We start from the raw sequence: 11,086 nt of genomic DNA on the forward strand, positions 1-11,086 counted from the left end.
GTCCTCAGCAGCAGCAGGCTCGTTTGCCCCCACCTCCAGTTCGGGCAGCTCTTCCAGCTCCACCTCGACCAGCCTCGGCAGCACCGCCTCAGCATAGATCTTATCCTCAAGCAGGGCCACTTCCCCCACAACAATAGGTATATCAGGAGGCACAAAGACAACAACCTCAGTGACAGATGTTTATGATGTCAGCCATAGAAGCTGAGGCGAACGACCAGGTTATCTGGTAAGAATTGTTCATCTTAGTCTTATTTGCATATGAACTTCCTTATTTAGCATCACATAATGATATCATGATAGGATTGCTTGTGAATACTAAGTTAGTTGCATTTACATCCTCCTATAATAGGCAAGGTTCTTGTTTCTTCCGTTCCTGCTTTATCACTCTTTGATTCTGGAGTCTCCCATTGTTTCTTGTCTTGTCGATTTACGAGTGCCCACTCTCTTCCTATATCTCTTCTGACTATGGGCTGGAATATCAATACTGGTAGTGGCATCTTAGTAGCATCTAGTGGTTATGAAGCATGCACTATAGTTATCTACGAGAGGGAACTCTTTGCAGACTTTCTGGTGATTGATTTGCCGAGTTTTGATGCAGTACTTGGGATGGATTGGTTAGGATCATTCTTTGCCACTATTGATTGTCACCGTCGGAGCGTAGTATTCGAGATACCGGATCACCCGAGATTTGAGTTCCTTAATGGCAGTACATCGGCCGAACCTGTGGAATACAGAGCTAGACCGAAGAAGGTGACGTTGGCTGCAATGCAAGTAGAATCCGAGAAGCCAGATGTAGTTTGAGAATTTGAAGACGTGTTTCCCGATGATATTTACGGATTGCCACCGGATCGAGCGATTGAGTTTTCCATAGATTTGAAGCCTGGAGTTGCGCCGATCTCCGAGACCCCTTATCACATGCCCCCGGCTGAGTTGGCCGAGCTTTGGACTTAGTTGGATGATCTTTTGCAGGGAGGATTGATACGACCTAGTGTATCGGCCTGGGGAGCACCTGTGTTGCTTGTGGGGAAGAAGGATGGATCCAAGCGGATGTGCATCGACTACCAAGAGTTGAATGCGGTGACAGTGAAGAATAAGTATCCACTTCCCCGTATTGATGATATCTTCGATCAATTGAGAGGATCAAGAGTATTTTCTAAGCTGGATTTGCGGAGCGGATATCACTAGGTGAAGGTTAAGGATTTTGATGTCCCCAAGACTGCGTTCCGGACAAGATATGGACATTATGAATTCTTAGTGATGCCGTTTGGTGTGACTAATGCACCGGCGACATTCATGAACCTGATGAATCTGGTATTCTATGATGTACTGGACAAGTTTATGGAAGTCTTTATTGATGATATCTTGGTGTACTCTAAGAGTAAAGCGGAGCATGAAAAGCATTTGTGGTACATATTGAAGACCCTAAGAGAGCATCGGCTATTCGCCAAGTATAGTAAGTGCCAGTTCTGGCTGGATCGTATTATGTTTCTAGGACACGTGGTGTCAGGAGACGGTATAGCAGTGGATCCGGAGAAGATATCTGCAGTGAAGGATTGGCCTATCCCTAAGTCGGTGTCTGATATTAAGAGCTTCCTGGGATTAGCTAGTTACTACCGTCGCTTCATCAGAGATTTTTCAAAGATTGCGGAGCCGATGACATGACTTACGAGGAAGAATATTATGTTTGTCTAGTCCGACGCTTGTGAGCAGGCATTTGAGGAGTTAAAGTCTCGACTAATTTCGGCCCCGATCTTGACGATACCAGATAAGAGTGGGAACTTTAAAGTATTTTGCGACGTATCAGGTAGAGGATTGGGATGCGTTCTTCAGCGGGATGGTCATATGGTAGTATATGCTTCTCGTCAGTTGAAAAAGCACGAGCAAAATTATCCTACCCACGACTTGGAGTTGGCAGCTGTGAGTTTTGCCCTTAAGCTTTAGAGGGATTATCTGTTGGGAGAGCAAGTGAAGGTGTTCACTGACCACAAGAGCTTGAAGTACATATTTACTCAGAAGGAGCTCAACATGAGGCAACGCCGATGGTTAGAGCTGATGGCGGATTATGATATTGACCTTCAGTATCACCCTGGCAAGGTCAATGTGATACCAGATGCTTTGAGTCATTTGTCGACAATCATGACCCTCACGGCTCAGTGGAGACTTCAGTAGGAAGTGAGGGATATGAGTATAGAAGTTCTTCTTCCAGGAGTCACCGCTTCTTTGATGAATCTTTAGATTCAATCGACACTGGTCGAGTGAATCAAGACAGCTCAAGCAGGTGACCCATTTCTTCAGAAGTGCAGAGAGTTAGCAGTGGCTGGTCTTCGACCGAAATTTGTTGTTCATGAGGACAGATCCTTACGATTTGGGAGTCGTATCTACTTACCAAGAGGAGATGTTTGAGAGGAGATATTGCAGGAAGCTCATAGTTCACCATATTCTATTCACCCTGGAGGTACGAAGATGTATAAGGATCTGAAAATGAACTTTTGGTGGTGTAGTATGAAGAGAGATGTGACTCGTAGTGTGGCTAAGTGCCTTGTATGTCAGCAGGTGAAGGCAGAGCATCGGCGCATCGCAGGTCTTTTGCAGTCATTGTCTATTCTGGAATGGAAGTGGCAGCATGTCACCATGAACTTCGTTACTGGCTTACCTCGGAGCACTAGACAAAATGACGCTGTTTGGGTGATCGTAGATCGATTAACCAAATCGGCTCATTTCATTCCCTTCCAAGTGGGACATTCGACGGAGCATCTTGCTCAAAGATACATAGAGGTAAATATTTATCTCTATATATTTCAATGAGTTCCTTTCCAAGAGTATTAGTAAATCTCTCATATTGCAGGAGATCGTGCGATTACATGGAGTTCCAGTGTGCATCGTTTCGGATCACGATACATGATTTACTTCAGAGTTCTGGAAGAGTTTGCAGGCGAGTCTAGGGACCAGTCTCAGTTTCAGCACAGCTTATCATTCCCAGACCAATGGGCAGTCAGAGAGGACCATTCAGATTTTGGAGGATATGCTCAGAGCATGTATGCTTGACTTTCCTGGGTCGTAGGAAGATCACTTGCAATTGGTGGAGTTCGCATACAACAATAGCTTCTAGGTAAGCATTGGGATGGCCCCTTTTGCAGCATTGTATGGGAGGAAGTGTCACTCTCCTTTAAGTTGGGACGATGTTGGTAAGCGGGAGATTTTTGGGCCAGAGTTGATTGACAAATCAGTTGATGTAGTCAGGATCATTCGGGAGCGACTTCGCATAGCACAGGACAGATTCAGGCATTGGGCAGACGCGAAGCGTCGGCACTTGGAGTTTCAGCCAGGAGATCATGTGTTCCTAAAGATTTCCCCCAACCGATGCACCATTCACTTTGGGAGGCGTGGAAAGTTGAGTCCGTGATATGTGGGACCTTTCGACGTATTAGAGAGGGTGGGAGAAGTGGCGTACCGACTTGCATTACCACCCGCCCTGGCTGGAGTGTATAACGTATTCCACGTTTCTCAGTTGTGAAAATACGTCAGAGATCCGAGTCATGTCGTAGATTTCTCGGAGATTAAGGTGCGATCTGATTTGACATACGAGAAGCAGCCAGTGATGATTTGGACCGAAGGGAGAAGAACCTCTGGAACAAGACCGTCTCGCTTGTTCGTGTGATGTGGCACTCAGATTCTCCTAGAGAGTCGACTTGGGAAACTGGGTCTGAGATGCGATAGCGATACCCTTATTTATTTCCTGAATCTTAGCTGTCATGTCTTGTATCTTATTTTAAATCACCTTGTATGACTTTTCTCATTTATGGATATGCAATATATTTTGAACCTTATATGAGTTGAATTGGATCTATCTTTATATTTCGTCCTTGTTATTTTAATTCCGAGAAAGGAATTTATTTTAAGGGGAGTAGGATGTAATGACTGTAAAATTTAATACTAGTTAAAATAGTTTTTTATTATTTTTAAATATTTAATCATTATTTTTAGAAGAGTATTTGTATTTTTGTTAATTTTTGCAATTTTCTATGATTTAAAATCCAAATTTTATATTTATATAAATAATTTTAATATCTATAAATTTATTTTGAGCGGTAAAATCTTCTAAAATTGATTTGTTGTGTTATCAGTACTATTACGTATTATTTTAAATAATATGTTGTATTATTGTTACTATTGCGTATTATTTCATGTATTATGTTGAATTATTAATTACGTATTATTTGTGTAAATTATTATATTATTTTAATTATTGTGTATCAGCTATCGTATTAGCACAACTAGTACGTTTTACTATGTATATAATTATCCCATAATTATTTGATTCTAAAAATAAGTAATTATAATTTTATTAATTAATCTTGTTTAATTGTATAATTTATAATATTATTTCTTCAGTTTCGTATCAATTGTTGTAATAGCACAACATGTACGTTTTTATTTGTAGATAATTATTCTATAATTAGTTAAAATTTTTAAGTACCCATAATAATTATTTTAATTATTTTAGTTAAATACCTAAACCCTAACCCTAATTATAATCCTATATATATTATACTCTCTCTCTCTCTCGTTTTAATTTCAAAATCGCCGCCTCTCATATAAATTCTGTTTAATTCCACTCTCCTCTATATTCCTCACAGGTTGAGCAGAATTAGAAGAGATAATAGAATCAAGAACAGAGTTAGCTTTTAAAACTCCAGATCTGATATCATCTTCTGTAGAAATTGAATCCAGCAAAGTATTTGTAAACAAAGGAGAAGATCCTTTATGAGTTGGATGAGAAATTACCTCTCTATCAACCTCATCTGACCAAGAGACATGAGATTTAGAGTTAGAAGTTTTGCAAGAATCTCGAAGATGAACTCCAACTCTCGAAGAAGACCTAGCCTTCAAAACTTCAGAATTCGAGCAAGAAGCTTCATCAAGTTGGCGATCAAGAAAACCTTGTACTTGATTTGGTATACGATTAGAGATTCTCATCGAATTTGCAGAATTCCAAACTTCAGCCATAGATTTACACTTCCTTGCTCCTTTGGGACCTGTAGATCTCATTTCAACGAAAGATTCAACATCTTCTTCACTGCCAGTAGTAGATTGATCATCCTCAATCATCAAATTCGATTTAGGAGCTCTCAATCCAATCTCGAGAATCTTTTTTCCATTATTTTTCTTCTTCTTGGCCATCAAGAAATCGAAAAAAATCAAGGCGGGAGTGCACGATAGCATCAAAAAATTCGCCTGCTATCCTGCGCCTTCAGACCGCCCCTCAGCTTTCTGCTTTCAGGTCACTTTTATCCATGAAAATCAAAAATAGGAAAATATTACTTTTTATGCAGAAAGGAATTAATATATATATATAACATAAATATTTGTGTTTTAAATTAGTTATAATGAGAAATAGTTTTAAAGAATAATTTTGGAAAAAGAATATTATTATTATTATAGTATGACTGATCGTCATAGAGCATGAGATTTCATGTGCAAAACGATGGTGTCTAGTTTTCTTTTTAACGTATTATTATATTAGAGAATACGTAAGTACGGATAATTTGTATGAGAAGTTCAGACATCCCAGTGGTAAGATAATAATGAAGCCCCCTCATGTATTGCATTCATGCTATAGTATTTTGTTTATGCATTTCATGTTCATTAAAGTTCTCATTTCTGCTTCATAAACCTGCTTAATCATGTTTAACATGCCATACTATCTTCATGATCTGTTGACGTGTTGAGAACCTTAGTAGTTCATGATTTAGTAGCCTTGTGTGTCATGAACAGACTTAGTGACATGTATGGGTGTGTTGACTGGTTAGGCGGTGAACCCAAGTTTTCAATGAGTTTATGATTAACTTAGAAAAACAAGAAGAGTTGGGATGGGGAAGTCAGTGTTCAGGTGGTCGGATAAGACTGTTGATGTATCTTCCAAGCTCGCGCCAGTGGTTGGTGTCGCCACTGGGGTCGGTTTGTAGAGCTAAAGTGAAGTGTGTACATCACTTTAGTCAGTGGAATCGTTTCGTCACCCGAGTTTTGCTTGAGTTCGGACCAGGTAGAAAACGGTTTACGTGTAGTCCTTTGGCCGCATGTGTAGCGGGATTGGATGTACGTAGGGGGTTTGTGAACAGCCAGTTATCCGATGACAGGAACGTTGACTCTGTGTGAGATGTGGACCACTGAGCTTTAGGTTGGTTAGTATTTGACCCAGTCATTGTATTCACATAGCTGTAGGTTACCATTAGATTTTCAGTTGCATGTATCATTATCTTTCTTGTTAGTATTATTATTGCTATAGCATGGCTCATTAGACTGTTTTATTTGTTCATGTGAGATCTTGCTGTGTGCCATGCACGCTGACGTACACATGTTTTCTCTGGTGTGTGTCGGACTTAGGAGACGAGCAGGTTCAGTTCGATGATATAGCCGAGTCAGTGTATGCACAGCCGGAATGTCCTTCCGATGGAGTGGAAGAACAAACTGAAGCCTAGACGTGTTTTTCTTTTCTGTAGTAGCTGATAAACATTAGAACTCTTTATAGTATTGTCCTTAGTTTGATAATGGATTCAGTTATTTTATCAGTATTTGTCTTTTATCATAGACTATGTGTTTTTATTCCTAGTTGGACTATTTTTATAATATGGGTATGTTTGACCCATATTTTTATGTCTGGGATGATTTACTATGGATGATATGTTTATTTCTTATTCTGGATTGTCTTTATATTCTTGCTATTGTGATCGAGGATCTGTGATTGAGATTTACGTATTTGACGCTTAGCGTATTAGATTGAGAAGAAAAGAAAAAGAAAAAAATAATAGTGTATATTTCTTCTCAATCTAATACGTCATGGACTTGTTCACGTTCCGATTCCCAAGTATTTTGGGAAGCGGGGCGTGACAATTTGTCTAACTCGAAATGGTATGAAGCGAGCCGACTCGGTGAGTTAGTCTACCACTACCCATACGGCGTTATTTCCCTTCTGGCTCCTCGGCAGAGCTGTGACAAAATCCATTGTAACATGTTCCCACTTTCACTCGGGAATAGGAAGGGGTTACAATAACCCAGCTATCCTCTAATGCTCAGCCTTCACCTGCTGACATATTAGGAATTTTGATACAAATCGGGCTATCTCCATCTTTATTCCTAGCCACCAGTAGTGTTCTCTCAAGTCCTGATACATCTTCGTGCCTCTTGGATGAATAGAAAGCACTGAACTATGCACCTCCTCTAACAGCTCTCTTCTAATATCGCCCTTAGGCACACATAACCTATCACAGAATCACAAGGATCCATCCTCATATATTTGTAGATCAGTTCTCTCCCCAGACTCCACTTGTTTCTTAAATTTTTGGTACCTAGCATCCTCAAACTGGGTAGCCTTAATCCAGTCCACTAGAGTTGGTTGTAACTACAAACTCATCAACTGTCTCCCTGCTCCAGGCAATACAATTTCCATGTTCATCCTTCAGAACATAGCAAGCAACTCCCGCTATCTGGTGAGTCTCATCGCCATAGGCTTCCTGCTCAAATGATCTGGCACTACATTAACTCGTCCTAGATGATATTGTAAATTCAGATCATAATCTGGCATAAGCTCTAACCACCTATGTTGTCTCATATTGAGCTCCTTCTGAGTGAAGATATACTTTAAACTTTTGTGATCTGTGTACACCTCCACTCTCTGCCACAAAAGGTAGTGCGCCATAGCTTCAATGCAAAAATCACCGCCGCCAATTCCAGATCATGAACTGGGTAGTTCCTCTCATGCGTCTTCAACTGCCAGGATGCATATCTTTCCATGTTGTATCAAAACACAACCCAAACCCAACCCAGAAGCATCTGTGTGCACTACAAATCCTTCTGATTCATCAGGAATTATCAAAACTGGTGCTGTCGTTAACTTGTTCTTCAACTCCTCAAATGTTGCTTGACACTCCTTAGTCTACAAAAACTTGACCTCCTTTCGAGTCAGACTGGTGAGGGGTCTAACAATCTTAGCAGAATCCTTTATGAACTTCCTATAGTATCTAGCCATCCCCAAGAAACTTTACACTTCTGTCACAGATGTAGGAGGGTCCAACCTCAACACCGCATCAACCTTCTTCGGGTCCACAGAGATACCTGCTCCTGAAATTACGTGCCCCAGAAAGGATACTTGCTCCAGCCAAAACTCACACTTGTTTAATTTCCCATAGAGCTTCTCCTTTCGTAGGATTTCCAGCACCATACGTAGATGCTCTGCATGATCTTCCTTGGTTTTAGAGTATACAAGAATGTCATCAATGAACACTACCACAATCTAGTCAATATACTAGGAAAACACCTTATTCATCAAGCTCATAAATGTAGATAGAGCATTAGTCACTCCGAACAGCATCACCAAAAACTCATAGTGCCCATACCATGTCCAGAATGCAGTCTTGGATATGTCTTCCTTCCTCACCTTCAACTTATGATAGCCTGACCTTAGGTCCAGGTTAGAAAACACCCTAGCTTCTGCGAGCTGATCAAAAAAGTCATCAATTCTGAGTATTAGGTATTTATTTTTTATGTTAACCCGATTCAACTCCCTGTAGTCAATACACATCTTTTGGCTACCATCCGGCTTTGGCACTAACACCACTGGTGCTCCCCAAAGTAAAGTACTAAGCCTGATAAATTTCTTATCAAGATACTCCTGGACTTGCTTCCGTAACTCCTTTAAAACTACTATCGGCATCCGGTAAGGTGGTTTTGAAATAGGTGCAACTCCTGGAATAATATCGATGACAAACTCTATATCTCGATCTGGTGGCAGACCCGGCTACTCATCAAGAAAAACGTTAAGGAACTCCTCGATAATTTCTGGTACGGGCTTCTCCTCTACCCCTATATAGGTTAATACTCCATCCATGACTGCTTGATACTCGAGTTGCTCCATCACTTTGCTTCCTCTCATGAATTCAAACTCTGGGTGGCCTGGTATCTTGAACACTACGCTTCTGTGTCGGCAGTCGATCATCGCATGGAAGTTGTATAGCCAATCCATCCCCAAAATAACATCGAACCTATTAGTGTCAATCACCAGCAAGTTTGTAAATAACTCCTACCACAAACTACCACTTGGCATTTCTTACTCTTCCTACTAGACATTAACACTCCACTGCTTGTATGGATATTCCAGCTTGCATCAAAATTATCACATGGTATGGTGTGTTGTGCAACGAACTGGGCAGATATAAAACAGTGTGATGTCCTAGAATTAAATAGGGTAAATGCAGGGACTGAATAAACCAAAATGATACATGTGACTACATCACCACATGCATCTGTCTGCTCAGCGGTAAGTGTCATAACCCGACCTTATCTCTGCTGCTACTGAGCTTGCTGACCATATTGCCCTGGGTGTCTCTGCTGATACTGTGGCTGATATGACTATTGGAAATGAGGACGTCTCCTCTGTCTCTGGCCTTGAAATTGTTGACCCCTTAGATGTCCTCCAAACATCTGCTGCTGCGTGGGAAGTGGTGGCCTCAACTATTGTCCATCCTATTTAGTCTGGCATGCTAGTACTATCACTCCACCTAAATATCCTCCCGAGACTCCTCTACTAGGACAAGTGGTGAGCTGATGATCCTCCGCCCCGCATGCTAAGCACAACCCGTTAGCTCTTCGGCAGTCCTTCATTAAGTGCCCCGGCTTGCTACAATAATAACAAATTATGTTGGTTGGTTGCGGAGCTGGTCTCAAAGTCCCTGTCTGCTGGTGCTTGGCTGGTGTTCCTCCCATTTGAGGCTTCTGCTAGTTACCTCCTGGGTTCTGTCCTACAGGGCGCTTGTTTGCCCTTCTCTTCACCGAGTTCATGATCACAATCACTTGTTCTGCTTTTCGAGCTGCCTCTAGGACATCTGCATAAGTCTCAACCCCCTTCTGACTGTAAATCTGAGTCTGGATCTCAAAATTTAGGCCCTGCATGAACCTTTGTCCCTTATCCACCTCATTCGACATCATCCCCGGAGCAAACCTGCTAAGCTTGGAAAATTCAGCTGCATACTCATCTACGGTGCTAACTCTCTGTCTCAGCGTTACAAACTGCCTCTGCATCTCAAGATGAGCTGTCTTTGGGGAAAATGTCTCTAGGAAACTCTCAGAAGGTCTCCCATGAAATTGGCTTAGGAAGCTTCTCCTCCTCTGCGTCCCACCAGGTCTTTGCTACATTAACAAGCTACAGCTGTACAATATCCACTCAGTCTTCATCGGGTATCTTTTCTACCCTCAATAAGTGGTCCATGGTCTGCAACCACATCTCCGCCTCATATCCACCTTTAGTCCCAGCAAAGTGTTGTGGGTTGAGCTTCCAAAAATCGGACACATTACCCGGCCTTGCAACCTGCTGCTGCCTACCCCTCTGATGATTTTGAGCTACCATGTCCCTAATCGCTTCTACAAGATCGTCCTGATCGACTTGGCATCTCTCAGGGATAACTGGAGTAGGGGGTCAACGTTTTGGGGCCATAGTGATCATCTGAAATGAGAGTGATTAAGATTAGGACTTGAGAATCATGGTATTGGGAGTCAAAGAATGTCTTTCTGGAAAGCATGGAACCTATTCTATACATGCTCTATTCTTGTCCTAATCTTAGTTTTTACTTGTATACAGGACAAGAAAGCAATTCCTAAACCTGGCTCTGATACCAATAAAAACCTTGTCACGTCCCGATTCCAAATATAACAGTTTGGAATGTGACTCGGCCCGCAATGCAACCATACAGTCACATTCACACCTCTGGATCATCCTGTATACAGATATATTGCTAAAAGAACTACTACATAGAGCATGTAACTATGATAACAAAGAAATTAGATAGAAAAATCTAAAATTATAGAGCTCTATGACAAGTCCACAACTATCCAAAATGGGAGAAAGGAAAATACATCATACTCTGGGGAAAATTATGTGGCTAAAGGAAAGCCTACAAATAACTACCTAAATCAACTGAACTTGAGAAATGATAGAATGAACGGTGATCACTGTTGCTAAGCCTGCTCCTCAAAATACTATCGGTCCTGCGAAGAAAGAGCAGTTCCTAATTCTGGGGCGCGCAAATCCTAGGGG

At 41.3% G+C, this 11,086-nt stretch overlaps 1 protein-coding gene across 1 annotated transcript; it reads right to left on the reverse strand.

Annotated features, from left to right (window-relative positions):
* LOC109847502 lies at positions 8,039–10,399 on the reverse strand. The gene is made up of 6 exons (XM_020416729.1): positions 10,244–10,399; positions 9,780–10,182; positions 9,333–9,519; positions 8,876–9,038; positions 8,372–8,794; positions 8,039–8,290 (listed from the first exon to the last, which is right to left on the reverse strand). The coding sequence occupies exons 1-6, from the start codon at positions 10,397–10,399 to the stop codon at positions 8,039–8,041; spliced, it is 1,584 nt and encodes a 527-aa protein (XP_020272318.1).

This window comes from Asparagus officinalis, chromosome 7 (assembly GCF_001876935.1).
Source record: "Asparagus officinalis chromosome 7, Aspof.V1, whole genome shotgun sequence".
In the NCBI taxonomy this organism is placed as follows: domain Eukaryota; kingdom Viridiplantae; phylum Streptophyta; class Magnoliopsida; order Asparagales; family Asparagaceae; genus Asparagus; species Asparagus officinalis.